We start from the raw sequence: 15505 nt of genomic DNA, 5'->3' as shown, positions 1-15505 counted from the left end.
TGATTCAATTGAGTTCGATTCGAAAATAAAATTTGGTTTGAAACGAATCAAATCAGCTCAGTTATGAAATGAATCAAACCCGATTCGGTTTGAAATTGGTTCGAATCTAACTCGAATTGAGTCTGGCTCAGTTCGAAACTCTTATTTTTAGTTCTAAACCCTGCTTCAATTTCGAACCAGTTCGGAACTGGTCTAAAACTGGTTCGAATCACACCGAACCAAACTCAAACTATTCTTTTCAGTTCGACACCCTACTTCAATTTCGAACCAGTTCGGTTCGAAATTAGTTCGAACTGGAAGTTCAATTTGGTTGGATTCGTTTTCAGCCCTAAACTAATTGGAACACATGATTTGTTTTCCTCACTTAAAAATTTATTGGGTTCCTTTGTTGCTCTCCCTTTATATTGTAGTATCTTAAGTTCAACACATAATAATGCATAATTGCAAGAAGGCATGATAAGAAGTGTTACTTTACTTGTATAATTTATTTTCAGGTAAAAATTCATTGCTATTGAGGATCATGATATGTACCTGAGAATCACAAGGCACTGCTTTCCTTGCATGTATGCAACTATCAGATGTACAGTTCTTTGATCTATATATGACAATTGAATGTGTATTCAGGTTGAAGACCAAAAAGACCAGAAAAACCTAAAATATATACATATATATAAAGAATAAGTTTCTAAGAAATTCACCAACCTACATCTCATGTGGCCATAACATGGATTGACAGTTAAATTTTTAGTTGATTTTCTAAAAGTGGTTTAATTTTTTAATTTGTTGCAATTAGATTTCTTGCTTGCCTCTCCAACCCAAAAGACAAGGGACCACTGGGTCACTATCCATGTCTCCATAAAATATATAGGTATAGATTAATAAATGCATCAAGTTTATTATAACTGTGTAGCCACGTCAGTTCAAAAAATGTCCATATATGAAATAAAAAAATAATGTTGAAGTAAGCAAAAGTTTGTTTAAGAATTTGCTAATCTTTTTGGTCAAAGAATGATGAAGTAATATAATTGAGATAAATTAAAATTTCATCAATTTTGAAAGGTCAAATCAAAAATTTCTGAATAAATTTTTAAACAAGACAAATTTAATGCCATCATAAAAAAATGCAACAAATGCCAAAACTGTAAATTCTGAGAAATACCTCATTTCCACATGGCAGCAACGAGGAATCAAAGCGACGGACCCACTTTCAATCAGATGACAGCGATAGAATCTGATTTAGCTTGAACGGCCCAGATTTAACATGCTCACATCTCAATCAATTGGCAAATTTGGCATTATCAAAACTAACATGTAAGAAACCTTTTTTCCTACCTAACTACGCGGATTTAAAACCTGCATATTACTATTACCTATAATTGAGGGATTGTGACATTGATTTTTTTTTCTTTTAGAGGTGCATTTTAATTTGTTATCAAATTAGGTTATTTGAATGAATTATATATTGAATATTTGAAATCATATCCGATCAAATAAAGGTGCTGTCAATTATTTAAAAAGTTTAATATATTTGATCTGAATTGTTTAATTCAAAATAATAATTTCTATTTACTTGGGAGTATTTAGTGGAATTTATTACGTTGGATAGAAAAGCTATTCTTTCTTCAAGAACATAAAAAATGTGACATTTTAACTTTATTTTTATTTTACTGTTTTAGAAATTTATAAAATCATAATGATGTCGATAAATGTGGACATGGCTTTTTCAGGTCTTGATGTCGAATAAAATAAAGTCAAGATTATCTTAAATATTTAAATGTGTATAAAAATGACAACATAAATCAAATTAATAGCTCTATTTTGTTATCTACATATAAATATATGTCATTATATGCAAAAGAATAAAGGTAGTGTATATATTTTTGTATTTACAATTTGTGAATTTTATGATTGCATAATCAAATGATGGATATCGGATCCACTCTCTTTGACAAAAGAATTGGATCCATTAAGAACGTCTATTTTTGTTTGTTTTTTCAACGCCCTTTTTTTACCTAAAAGAGACACCTGTACGGCTGTACCCAATAAATCACAAAAAGAAGAGTATCAGATCCGCCTATTTTTTGCAAGTTGGTTGCATATAATGCAAAGTTGCAAACATGCACCATTACGGAAACATACCAATTTGAATATTTTATATAGAGTTAGGCTGGGGTGCTATGGATAGCATAGTGGCCTCTATGCTACGGTTCAATATTCGAGTTTTCAAAATCCAAACGGTCGATCCGAACCGTTCATCTTATTCTCCATATTAATATCTGCTTGGAGACCAAATTTTATAATTTTCTGAATTTTTTTACTATTTATTAAGCCACTTTGAAAATCGCTAATCCAACGGTTTTACTGTTTTGTGCAGCCACCGTTGGATCAACAATTTTGTAAAATACTTAATAAATAGTAAAAAAATTCAGAAAAATGTAAAATTTGATCTCCAAGCAGATATTAATATGGAGAATAAGATGAACGGTTCAGATCGACTGTTTGAATTTTGAAAACTCGAATATTGAGCCGTAGCATAGAGGCCACTATGCTATCCATAGCACCCAGCCTAACTCTTTTATATATATATATATATATATATCTGGTTGAGCAGTTTATATTTAGCGAATCAGATTGAGAAATATTTAGCCCTTTTTCCTTTATTATATCAGAGTAGATAGATAGAGTCTACTCGTCTTTAGTCTATGACATCATAGCAGATTACATCAGCCTCAGTCATACTCCAGATTCGCTGGAACAGATACAATGTGATGCACCGTGTGGCGAGTGAATAGTTGCTCAATCCAATTTGTTTAGATATATTAGTTATCCGAAGTAACACCTTTGAACTTCAAAATTAACAACTTAATTTTTAAAAACTTGAAACTCAGGATTTGGTTCTAAAATCAGACCTAAACTTTTTTAAACTAGGATTGTTAGTATTTTTTTTTTTTTAAATTAGGGGTTGTTTAGATTCATGTAACTGAAAATGAATTGTAATTGAGCTAAAGTGTATCAATCAAGTTATACTATGACTGTTTAGAAATTTAAATTGCAAAAGTCGCTTCTTTATTTTTATATTATTTATATTTGGACAATTAATATTTCAATTGTCACATTATTATAACTTGATTTATTACATTCATCAAACTCATGTGATAACTTAATATATAGCATACATGCGTGTTATAATTTTTAAAAAATTTTGAACTTTGGAGATGGTAATTTTTGTTAATTAATATACCCAGCTTAAAAAAATTACCAAAACTTGACCCCTTCAAAATAAAATTTTACAGATTTATTTCTTTTGGAGATAGAAAATTACTAGAAAAATCCGTAAGTTATGGTAGTGAATATAATTCAAAAGAGTTTCGGATCGATCGGTATTCCATCAATTACTAATCTAAAGTTTCAAACATTCTTGAAATAAAAAAAAAGACTGACCTGTAGTCATTTGGCATAGCAACATGTTCCTTCTTGGAGAAGTTTAAGTTTCATTTGTGCTAGCCCTTTAGTTGTGCTCTAACTTAGGAGTCTGTATCTACCCAGGTACCTGAGGTGCAATTTAAAAGAATGAACGGTTCAGATTAATTTTATTCAGATCAAAGCTAAACGAACGGCTCTGATTTTCAGCTTGCACCTCATGTACTTGGGGTGATACGGATTCCTAACTTAGCCTAGAGTGTTGAATGGTCCCATGTGGCAAAATGGCCAAGGAGATTTTTTTTTCTTCTCTTATTTCAGTAAATCACCACACGGTATCAGAAACTGTATAAGCCATGTAGGATTTTAATTTTTAAATAACTCCAAGAGAAACAAAAACAAACACCACCCACAAGACACCTTCCTTCCACTTTCCATTAAATTTCTCAGTCTCAAATTTCAACATGAAAAGCACTGGGGTCCCACACCAATTGGGCTTTATAAATATGTAGTCTTGCTCTCACCTTTAACAATCATCTTCAAAGCACCCCAAAAAAAAAAAAGCAACCATCTCAAAAATTGCTCTCAAACACCTACACACTTCTTTCACACCAAAAATTCTTCCATCTGCTCTTCTTTCTATCAAAAATTCTTCTATCTGCTCTTCTTTCTATCAAAAATTCTTCTATCTGCTCTTCTTTCTTTCTTTCTTTCAAGAATTTGAACATAAATGGCAGCTAAGAGACGTTATGATGAGGACCCAGATCAGCCGGGTGACAAAAGGATGAAGCGGTTGCCTTCTTTCTCGACGTTAGTGTTTGCATATACTTCAAAAAAATTGCTTGTGATCTTTTGAATTGGAGGTCGTTATGGATTTGTAAGATATATATAATTTTTTTTTTGTTAATTAACAGGGTCATAAGAGAGGCAATAATGGTGAAATCTGTGGAGAATTTGTTCCTGGCAATGGAGCCTCTACTTCGAAGAGTGGTAAGCTTGGTTGATGCTTTTTCCTTAAAAAAAGTTTTGTTTAATAAAGTCTAAAATTCTGTTGATATTGAAGAACTTGTGTTTCTTGATATCATATGCAATGTTTCTTTCTTCATTGAGGAATATTATCTTAATTTCAACATACTAAAATAATATATTTCTTAGATTAATTTAATGTATCGATATTTCTTTCATAGGTGCAAGAGGAAATTCAGAGAGGACTCAGTAATAGTCCACGCTACATCGACAGGTAAATATTTCATTTCCAAAAAAAAAAAATATATATATATATATATATTTCCCTTGATTTAACTTCTTCATGGTTACAACTTGTAGATTAATTGCTTACCTCAAATGCTCTCTTTTTTCAGATCACCGCGCATGCAAATTGAAGCTCCAACTCCATCTCTGTACCGGCTGATCTTCAAATGCCCACCAAACCTCCCGATTTACACCAGCACTAAAATTGAAGATATTGAAGGGAAGCCCCTTCAAATCCTCTTGGTAGCGGGCCCCAATGGATCCCCTATGTCCTTGCCATCACCAATCAAAATCGAACTCGTCGTGTTAGACGGCGATTTCCCATCCGATGGCACAGACGACTGGACGAGTGAAGAATTCAAGAAGTATGTCGTCAAGGAACGTGCCGGGAAGAGGCCGTTGCTTACGGGTGATGTGAGCAATATCACCATGAGAGACGGGGAAGTGTCCATCGGTGAACTCCAGTTTACTGATAACTCGAGCTGGATTCGCAGCCGCAATTTCAGGATTGCAGTACGGGTTGTGGAGGGAAGTTATGAGGGGCCCAGGATCAGAGAGGCCATGACCGATAAGTTTGTCGTTCGTGACCATCGGGGCGAACGTACGTAATTTCATCTTTCCATATTTCCTTTACGAATTTATCCATTTAATATTTTGGTTGCAATATTTAAGTTTTGGTAGCAAAAGTAGTATTTACTATTTTATAACCAAACAAAAACAGATAACTGATATGATTCTTAGATTTTATTAAAGGAGTTGATGGGCTATGTCTATATAAAAACTTGATTTTGATATGACTTAGCAATAACACGGTTAGATGGTCTCACCATCCACGTGATAACAAGTACAACAAAAAGATGGATTAATGATTAAATTACAATTTAAAAGCAACATGTAAAAACAAGACCTTGACCAATGACTTTTTTAATTTTAATTTCTTTTTTTCTATTCATGTACTAATCTAATTTCACATTTCTTATTCAAAAAATGTACTAATCTAATTAAATTTTTTTTGTGACAGTTTACAGGAAGCGCTACCCACCATCTCTACATGATGAGGTTTGGAGGCTTGAAAAGATTGGCAAAGATGGAGCATTTCATAGAAAGCTCCATGAAAATAGAATTGACAACGTGCAGGACTTTCTACAGCTATTCCATGTCGACCCGAATCAGCTTCGCGGGGTAATAATTAAACTTTTAAAATCAATTAGATGTCTAATTCATTAAAAATTCAATTGTTAGAGACTAATATCTAATGTTTGTTATTTCTCTTAATTAGATTTTGGGACCTGGGATGTCAGATAAGATGTGGGAAATTACTGTTAATCATGCAAAAACCTGTTGTGCCGGTGAGAAGATCTATTCTCACAGTGGCCCGAATGCAACTGTGTTTTTGAACTCCATTTGTGAGATTCTCTCGATCACAATTGATGGCATGAATTACTACTCACTGCAAGAGCTTCCAAGAAACCACAAGGTGTGTTATATATCAAATCACTTTGGCTATAAAGTATAAACTGAATCATTTTTGCTTTGAACAAAAGTAATTAACCTAAATTCTTGGATCAATACAGAATTATGTACTGCAGCTGGTAAAGGAGGCTTACGAGCAACGGGGCAACCTCAGAGAGACCGACGGAGTTCCAAACGAAAGTCTTGCTCTAATACAAAGTAATTAAACAATCTAATTCCGGCTATACCATCTGAATTTTATTTTTCATTTCTTGTTCTTTAATCATCCTACTTACCAATAATTAAAAAAAAAAAAAAATCTCAGGTGAAACTGTGATTCAAAGTCCTGCTGGTACAGTTCCATGGTACCCCACAAATCAGGAGGATTTCCAAATTGGAGGAGGTTTCGACGAAGACGGGGCTTCTACAAGCTTCCAAGTTGCATATACCGGCTCATTCCATTTCGGGCCGTATCATTAACTTAACCCTAGGCTTAAACAAAGCTTAAGAGGTTGACAAGTTTAGTGGTGTACATATTTACTAAATTTTCCTCCATGAAATTGCATGGAAAGGAAAGGAAGAAGTAAAATGGTAAATTACTATTTCTACTCTGAGCTGCCCTTTTTGTTTACACAAGCAAAATAATATGTGTAAACAAAAGAGGCGAAGTCTTGTTTTCAATTTCCTTTTTCTTTTTGTGTGTGATTAAGTTTTTGTTTCCAGCTTTTGGTTCCCAATATTTAGGAACATGTAAAATTTATTTCGGTTTTCAGGTGTAGTATGCTTTTTGGGATGATGTATTCTTTCATTTATTCTGTAATTTTAACCTTGTAATTTAATACCTATGTAATGTAAAGGTACCTTTTTCATGCACATCATCTTTTTAAATTAACATATTATCTAATTAAATTTTGGTTTACTACAACAAGCATGTTGATTTGTGGTTTATTGGAATCGGCCATTTCTCTTTTATGTTAACATGAAAGAGCAATTTTCCCTTCTCACCCAAACTTTGTTTCTACAATTTGGTATCTTTTCATGGGCAACATGGTCACCTTTTTAAAAAAAATTGGCCTAGAGTAACTATTATTCCAGTCATTATGCAAACCAACTGAAGTTTATATCAGAATTCATATCACCTAAAGTAACTCGATTTTGAGTTCAGATCCCAACCGTCAAATCTCCACGAATATTAAAGGAGCTCTGTGCATTTCACCTTTAAGTCTTTAACTGTATTGGCCCGGATTCCTGATCATATGGTCCGGATCTAAACTCAAAATTTGAGTTAAGAGGATCCGGACTCATTTATACCAACCTCGATAAGTCATAAGACAGGAGCCCAACTAAACTCAAATTCATATGCAATATTTATATCTTTGCAAAACAAGGTCCAAGATTATCAGGCCCTTTAAACTATGAATTTTGAGTTTGAAATTATGAAGCATCCTGAGCACATCAAATAGAATAAGTACAGTAAACTATCATGTCTGACAATTATCTTTTCCAGAAAATTTACAGAGTTTCTCAACTGAACAAAAGATGGGAAAAACAAAATTTCTATTTCCTACAATAATAATTTGCATATTTATTACAATTGCCACAAAAGTTTCAAAATGGAAGAGAAGGAGAAAATCTTCCATCAATTACAACCCCTTTGAACTCAAACTGAGAACAATTCAAACCCTTTTCATCCTGTTAATCCAAGGGTTAATTATCGCAACTCTATCACCACATTTCATTTCTACCTACATTACCTACACCTTTATTTTCCACCCAAATTGGAAAGATAACTCTGTTATTTTCATTCATTCAGTAAATTTACTACCTAGGTGCCTATTCATGATCTTTTTTATCTAACAAAACTCGGTTGAGCAACCTATATATTAATTCATAACTTGTAAGAGTAATGACATTGGTTGGTATAGTTCGCAATAAATTAGTGGCATAGCCTCGGTACAGACCAGGTAATCCATCCCTCATGAAAACCTTTTTGGTACAGTCAATTGCGCCAGAATACAGGCTACCAGTTTCATTCGTGTAGCTCTGCCCTTGAAGTCTCGATCTTATAACCTAAAAAAGAAATTGAACAGTGAGACACCAGATACTCAAGGAAAAGACAAGAGCGGCGGGGTATTTTGGTCTTTCCATACCTCATGAGGATAGGTCATGGTGGATGCGAGTAATTTTGACAGAGAAGAAGCAACTGCTAAATTTCCTGGGCTAAGCTTATCCACTGTTGTATTCTCTGTGACAAAGCCAAGGACAGAAATAGAAAGAAAAAGTTGTGTAACTTGAAATGGCCACAAAATAATCCACACAACGAGATAAAAACTCACGTGCAGAAAAAAACAACAAAAATAACAAAAAGATGTTACCCGTTTTAGCAAGATAAGATTTAAGTTTCTCATAAGCTGGAAACTGGATTGCTGCATGGCTAACTCCGGCTAAAGAAGGAAGGATACCACTATTAACAGAGAAAAACAAAACAGATATCAATTCCAAGTTGTACATCATTTACAAAATACCACCAATTATTAATGCATTAAACTAATACATTCAAGCAATTACTCTACCCCAGTGCACTTTCGTTTTCATTTGATAATATAAAAATGAGATTAAAAAACTAGAAAGTTCGCAGATTTTGTTTGCAATCCATCTCTTCTATAGTGGTGTATAAATTGGTTCACAAAGAGACATTGTTTGCAAACCCAAAAAAATATGTTCGCAAACAACTTTTGCGAACTACTCACTTCTAAAAAGTTCCAATTTTGTAATCTGGATCCATCACTTTGTTATTTGACGTTACTATCTTAAAAAAAGATAAGATGGCCCCAGTGAACTCTTTCCTTTAAAGACAATTTACTTAAATTGAGCCAAGTAGATTCATATGTAGGTATTTACAACTGTATAGAACGGCTCATATGTTATTATGTAGAGTTGACATGAAAAGCAAGGTAAAATATAATCATTCTATACTTGAACTAATTTTAATTTCTAATCTGCCTTACCTGCAAATAACAAAAGTCTTTGATGCTAATTGCAAGTATGGTAGAAGTAGAAAATATTTTCAGCAAAAAATAAAAATTAGAAACTGTTAAGTCTAAATTAACAAATCGGCCAACTATTAAAACTTAAGCTAGATTGGTAAAATCATATTACCTGTATAAACCCCTGAAGCCTTCTTCACGTTTAATTGTTCTTAAAGCTGAAAGTGTACTTTCATACAGTACCCTTTCTGACTTGATATCCCTTGCCTTTTATCGGAAAACAATAAAAAAAAATGAAGTGAAAAAGAAAGTATAATTCAGGTACATGTATAAAATGTCCATATTGAAATAGTGTTGTACAGGGTTGAAGTTGGCAATGAAAAAATATTTTCGTCATAAAAATACAGAAAGGAAGAAGAGAAGAACCTGGATTCGAGTCTTGACAACCCATAAAGGGTTACTAACAAGCGCAGATGCAGTTCCAGCACCGACAGCAGCAAGTACATTTCCAGCAACTGAGAGTTGGCCATTTGTACCAGATGCAAATTCATGCTTCAGCTTACCATATACTGTGAAGTACACCTGCCAATTTGATAACAAAACATTAGTTGGTATATACTACATTGTGTTTCTTACCATTACACCATGTACTGGTACAAGCCAAGCCCTATCTCGTCAAGTGACGTTAATTCATGTGGCCTAATGAGAACTTGAAATAAACAGCAAAAGCACTACCAGTACTATGAACCAGCCAAAGAAGGTATATTTATAGGATACTGTAAAACTCATTAGTCAAAATAAGGTGAAAACAGATTCCCTATGCTTTGATGACAGGTAGTTTGGCACCAGAATCATTTTCCTTCCATGTATATACACTATACAATTCGCACTCATGCTTTGGTCATATGTAAGTCAATACAAAATCTCTTTTTCTTGAATTACATTGGATTTTGAAACTATTTCTGCTCTGTAGAGAGGGTAACCATAATGATTACATAGCAACTGGGCATTAAAGAAACCCATCACAAAAGATTTCAATTTAAAAAATTGCTACTCCACACAAGCGTACAGCATGTAGAAAGATTGTAATACTAGCAATTTCAAAACGAGTTGTCCCGTTTTTCTGAGAAATTATGTACTTTGTGCTTTCTTAAATTATACTATACTGTGACTCTTCTACACATATTATTCTCACTTGAATCGTCCTACTTAAGTCTTTTTTTATTGTTTATTAGAAAGGTAACAAACCCGTAAAAATTAGCATGCAATTGGATGTTTTACACAGGAAAATTTAAATACCAGGAAATTCGAAATTAATGCCATGTGTTCTGCTAGAAATTTAACTTATTTGGTTTAGTGAAGTCAATTTGGGTATATGAACAAGCATTGAGATATGTGTACTTACAGCCCAGGTTGGTAGAAGTGCAAAAATAGTAGGAGCAAGGCCACGATACATGCCGCTCATTCCTTCATTCTTTACAATCTGTTCTAAGCTTGCAATGATATAACTTCCTATTGAGGAATAAACCAAATAACAATGAGATCAAGGAAAAGTAAAATAAAATTACTGAAAAATTAAATTAAACAACATGAGAATAGTTTCACATTGTTGATGAATTAAACAACATGCAAGTAATAACATCTCTTAATTTATGGAAAAGTTATCTTTCTGATCAAACTCATGTGTACTCTTTAATTTATCATCCAATAATTGGTGTTGTTACTTCATAAAATTTCCTCAAAATGAATTGAGATCATGAAAATTGGAATTTAACAAATACATAAATAAAGAAAAATATATATTAACAAAAAAAGAACACCATTTGTTGGGGGGAGATTTCTCAACCCATGAACCTGAAGCCTCGTTTTGATCAGATCCAAGGGGCACACAAACACAGCAGCGATCACTCCTGGAATAACCTTTTTTTATGTGAGTAACAATTCCTCAAAACTAACAAATTTCTCAATTATGCAAAATCAAGAGGTAAAAAGAATAAAAAAAAAATCAAAGTATGAATTCGGAATTCGGAATTCGGATTGCAGACCTGAGGAGGCTCCAGCACAAGCATTGAGGAGATCTTGCCTGCTCGACCCGATTGAATCGAAGTTAGACATTCTTCCACAAAACCTAATCAATTCTGGCCGATTGGTAGGTATTTCTCCTTAGACTGGACTGAACCGATAAGAGAAAACGCACCAGAGAGAGAGAGAGAGAGACTTGAATTGGAAGCTTTCCTCGCTTGGGTATCGAGATAACGGGAAGAAAATTTCTACAGTGATATTTTGTTATTTTTTTATAGAAAGAAAATAGTTGGAAACTGGAAGGGAACAAGCAGGAACCATTTTTGGGTTTTGCAATACGAAGGAAAAGAGGAGAGAACCCAACACTGAAGAAGTAGCCCTTTTGGGAAAAAATTATAAATAAATTAAGAGATTCTATTATTTGGTTACGGATCTCCTGTGGCACTCTCTGTTTCTCCATCAATGTTGCTTGTTTTTTACAAGGCGTTTTATTGCGAGTTTATATGTTAAGAAATTCAAAAAAAAAAAAAAAATTCATGTATGTGGTAACCGTCTCCATCCTTTTACTTAATTATTGTTAAAAAAATGATTCAGAAAACTATATCTACTACATTTAATACTATATGATTGAAGCTATGGTAACATATTACATATGAGTCTGTGTTGCAGATTCATATTGTTGTTTTTGAAGTCAAAAATTTCATCCGAATCACTTCGATATAATTTTTGTATAAAAATATATTTGAAAACATTTTTTAATTTTTTAATTATATTTTTAAGTAGACATAAAATTCTTGTTTTTCATACCAAGAAACCGTCTTTTGGGAAAAAGGTGGCAAATAAATTAAAAGATTCAGTCATTTGGAGCGGATCTCCTGCGGCAATCTGTGTTTGTCCATCAATGTTGCTTGCTTGTTTTTGACAAGGGAGTTTTGTTGCGAGTTGCGACTTTATTTGTTAATCACTTCGTATTTTTTTGTTTCTTGATGATCAGGTAACCGTCTTTATAGGTTCCATCCTTTTACTTAATTTTATATTTGTTTGTTATTTCTCTCTAACTCTAAAACCTTAGTTGTTCATGGTTTCAAGTTTTCTATTGGTCAGGGTGTTATATGTTACTTCAATAATTTTTGCATATCTCATTCATATTAGATCAAGAATTAGTTTTTTATTGCCATGTACCTAAATATTTGGAGTAGAATTAGGGTGCTCTTAAGTTCACTAAGTCTCTCGGTGATCTCAAGTATAAAACCCATTAAATTGACTTTAAATAACAAATTCGAACAGTTGAAACCCGCCTACTTTTACGAGTGATGCGTCTACATGTGAAAATTTTAAACATTCGAATTAATTTAGTATAAAGTCAAGCGGTCAAAACACGTTCAAAAAATGAATGCATTAAAATTAATTTATTAACATTCTAATTTTGATCGATTGATTTTATACTAAATTAATTTGAATGTTTAAAAATTTCACATGTAGACGCATCACCCGTAAGGTAGGCGGGTTTCAACGGTTCAGATTCATCATTTGAAGCCGATTTAATAGATTTTAGACTTGAGTTCACCAAGAGACTTGATGAACTTAAGAACACCCTAGTTCTACTCAAATATTTGAGTCAAAAAGTAAATTCATATAAAGACATATGTATTAAATTTTGCAAAAAAATAAAATTGTTAGTTAAATGGACTCGTTAATTCCACAGTGGGAAGACGTAAATAGGAATTGTAACTTCTTTATAGTGGAGGGACTTAAATGAGTTTTAGTCAAAATTTTCTTGATTTTTAGTGGTTTACGTTATGTCTCTTCACATTATGAATTACCATGATTTCGTAGAGAACATAAACATAATTATTTTGATGGATGGAGTCATTTATCTCTTTTATATAAGGTTATTAGCAAATAGGATTTTTTAGTAGGATTAAAATGCACTATTGGTTTTGTATTTCAAATCATATTCCATATCTTTATCTATGTTCTCAAAGTTCAAACACTCGATCTGAACCGCTCAGTATGATCTCCATATTAAAATGTACTTAGAGACCAACTTTTATATTATTTTTTCAAAATATTTTAACTCTATTTTTTTAAGTATGTAGAAAATCACTGCTTCTTGACCATCCAAAAACAATAATTTTGTACTTATCTAAAAAAATATTATTTTTTTCAAAAAAATATAAAATTTGGTCTCTAAGCAAATTTTAATATGGATATCATGTTGAACGGTTCGAATCAACTATTTAAACTTTAAAAAACAGAGATAGATATGAGGCACAAAACCAATAGTTAACCCTACTCTTTTTATTTTACCATCATAACTAGTTATTACAAGTATATAAATAAAAGAACAATTTTGTCATCCTTTTTTTGAAGTAGAATTCCCTTATTTTATTTTTCTATATACCGAGAGAAAAATATCTACTTGTGTGTAATTGTTGTAACTTGATTCCTCCTCATATATATATATAGAGTTAGGCTGGGGTGCTATGGATAGCATAGTGGCATCTATGCTACGGCTCAATATTCGAGTTTTCAAAATTCAAACGGTCGATCCGAACCGTTCATCTTATTCTCCATATTAATATCTGCTTGGAGACCAAATTTTACATTTTTCTGAATTTTTTTACTATTTATTAAGCCACTTTGAAAATCGCTAATCCAACGGTTTTACTGTTTTGTGCAGCCACCGTTGGATCAACAATTTTGTAAAATACTTAATAAATAGTAAAAAAAATCAGAAAAATGTAAAATTTGGTCTCCAAGCAGATATTAATATGGAGAATAAGATGAACGGTTCGGATCGACCGTTTGGATTTTGAAAACTCGAATATTGAGCCGTAGCATAGAGGCCACTATGCTATCCATAGCACCCCAGCCTAACTCATATATATATATATATATATATATATATATATATATAGGACTTGGCTACGGTGCTATGGGTTGCATAGAGGCCTCTCATGCTACGGCTCAATATTCGAGTTTTCAAAATCCTAACGTTCGATCCGAACCGTTCATCTTCTTCTCCATATTAATATGTGTTTGGAGACCAAATTTTACATTTTTTGAAAATTTTTTACTATTTTTTTAGATTTATTGAATATCGTTGTTTTTCAGACAAATCTGGACCATAAAAAACAACGATATTCAATAAATCTAAAAGAATAGTAAAAAATTTCCAAAAAAATGTAAAATTTGGTCTCCAAACACATATTAATATGGAGAACAAGATGAACTGTTCGGATCGACCGTTAGGATTTTGAAAAGTCGAATATTGAGCCGTAGCATGGGAGGCCTCTATGCAACCCATAGCATATTAGCCAAATCCTATATATATATCTCCATTCTATTATTAAGCACGTTGGGTGTCCGATCCGCCAACGGCTACGATTGAAAGATAAAACTTCGGATTTGATCTCAGTCCTCCAATTACATAATTTGTCTTCTTTAGATTAAATGCATATGTTTTATGTATAGAAGTCTAAATTTAGTTAAAAACATACTCACCACATGCCGAATTTTTTATTAATATCCAAATTTTATATTAAATTTAAAAAATTATCTGAATCGTTTGATTTTTTCGAAAACTACCCATTCCGGAAAACAATTTTCCGGATTAAACCCTAAAAACGGAAAAAAAAATTTCGGAAACTCTTCTCAATCAAGAAAAGTTTTTTCCGGAAACTTTGCTAAATCCAGAAAAAAATTTCCGGTTTTAGAGTTCGGAAATTTTTTTTCCAAAATTAGCTCCCAAATCCGGAAAAAAAAATTCCGGACTCGGGGTGGGCCTATATATTCGGTTCTGTTGATTGTTCATTCATCCCTCTCCTCTTCAATCACTATCATAGAGTTAAAGGTAAATTTTTTCAATTTATTTATTTAGATATTTAAATATAAATGGTTTAGAATAATGTCCAAAAAAATTAGAAATTTAGGAAATACCAAATGGTCTAGAATGATTTAGAAAATTCCAAAATGGTGTAGAATAATGTCCAAAAGAATTTAAATGGTTTAGAATAATGTCCAAAAAAATTAGAAATTTAGAAAATTGTGTAAAATAATTTTAGAAATACCGAATGGTCTAGAATAATTTAGAAAATTCCAAAATGGTGTAGAATAATGTCCAAAAGAATTTAAATGGTTTAGAATCATGTCCAAAAAAATTAGAAATTTAGAAAATTGTGTAGAATAATTTAGGAAATACCAAAATAGTTTAGAATAATTTATAAAATACCAAAATGGTGTAGAATAATTTAGAAAATACCAAAATGGTGTAGAATAATTTGAAAAATACCAAAATAGTCTCGAATATTTAGAAAATACCAACATAGTTTAGAAAATACCAAATGATCTAGAATAATTTAGAGAATACC

General features: G+C 32.3%; 2 protein-coding genes across 2 annotated transcripts; one reads left to right on the top strand and one right to left on the bottom strand.

Moving 5' to 3' along the window:
* The first annotated feature begins 3951 nt into the window (after nt 1–3951).
* Nucleotides 3952–7032, top strand: LOC144568030 (protein SAR DEFICIENT 1-like). The gene is made up of 8 exons (XM_078318244.1): nt 3952–4230; nt 4335–4410; nt 4608–4660; nt 4782–5272; nt 5693–5853; nt 5951–6148; nt 6246–6342; nt 6449–7032. The coding sequence occupies exons 1-8, from the start codon at nt 4151–4153 to the stop codon at nt 6601–6603; spliced, it is 1311 nt and encodes a 436-aa protein (XP_078174370.1). The 5' UTR covers nt 3952–4150; the 3' UTR covers nt 6604–7032.
* Nucleotides 7033–7677: 645 nt separating this feature from the next.
* LOC144568029 (nicotinamide adenine dinucleotide transporter 2, mitochondrial-like) lies at nt 7678–11513 on the bottom strand. Its single transcript, XM_078318243.1, has 8 exons — nt 11156–11513; nt 10931–11020; nt 10516–10622; nt 9537–9692; nt 9283–9377; nt 8499–8587; nt 8274–8368; nt 7678–8193 (listed from the first exon to the last, which is right to left on the bottom strand). Exons 1-8 carry the CDS (start codon nt 11223–11225, stop codon nt 7957–7959), a joined length of 939 nt encoding a protein of 312 aa, XP_078174369.1. The 5' UTR covers nt 11226–11513; the 3' UTR covers nt 7678–7956.
* Nucleotides 11514–15505: the final 3992 nt, after the last annotated feature.

Source organism: Carex rostrata, chromosome 17 (genome assembly GCF_964058835.1).
Source record: "Carex rostrata chromosome 17, lpCarRost1.2, whole genome shotgun sequence".
Classification (NCBI taxonomy): domain Eukaryota; kingdom Viridiplantae; phylum Streptophyta; class Magnoliopsida; order Poales; family Cyperaceae; genus Carex; species Carex rostrata.
Note: the sequence above shows the minus strand (reverse complement) of the source record. Positions and strands in the feature narration are given on the sequence as shown.

Bases quoted from the DNA above. Each gene is read 5' to 3' on its own strand.
- LOC144568030 (XM_078318244.1), top strand. From the start codon at position 4,151: ATGGCAGCTAAGAGACGTTATGATGAGGACCCAGATCAGCCGGGTGAC. The intron at 4,411-4,607 runs GTAAGCTTGGTT...TTTCTTTCATAG, and splicing joins AGCCTCTACTTCGAAGAGTG to GTGCAAGAGGAAATTCAGAG. The intron at 4,661-4,781 runs GTAAATATTTCA...CTCTTTTTTCAG, and splicing joins AGTCCACGCTACATCGACAG to ATCACCGCGCATGCAAATTG.
- LOC144568029 (XM_078318243.1), bottom strand. From the start codon at position 11,225: ATGTCTAACTTCGATTCAATCGGGTCGAGCAGGCAAGATCTCCTCAAT. The intron at 11,021-11,155 runs GTCTGCAATCCG...AGGTTATTCCAG, and splicing joins TTGTGCTGGAGCCTCCTCAG to GAGTGATCGCTGCTGTGTTT. The intron at 8,194-8,273 runs GTATGGAAAGAC...TTTCTTTTTTAG, and splicing joins CCATGACCTATCCTCATGAG to GTTATAAGATCGAGACTTCA.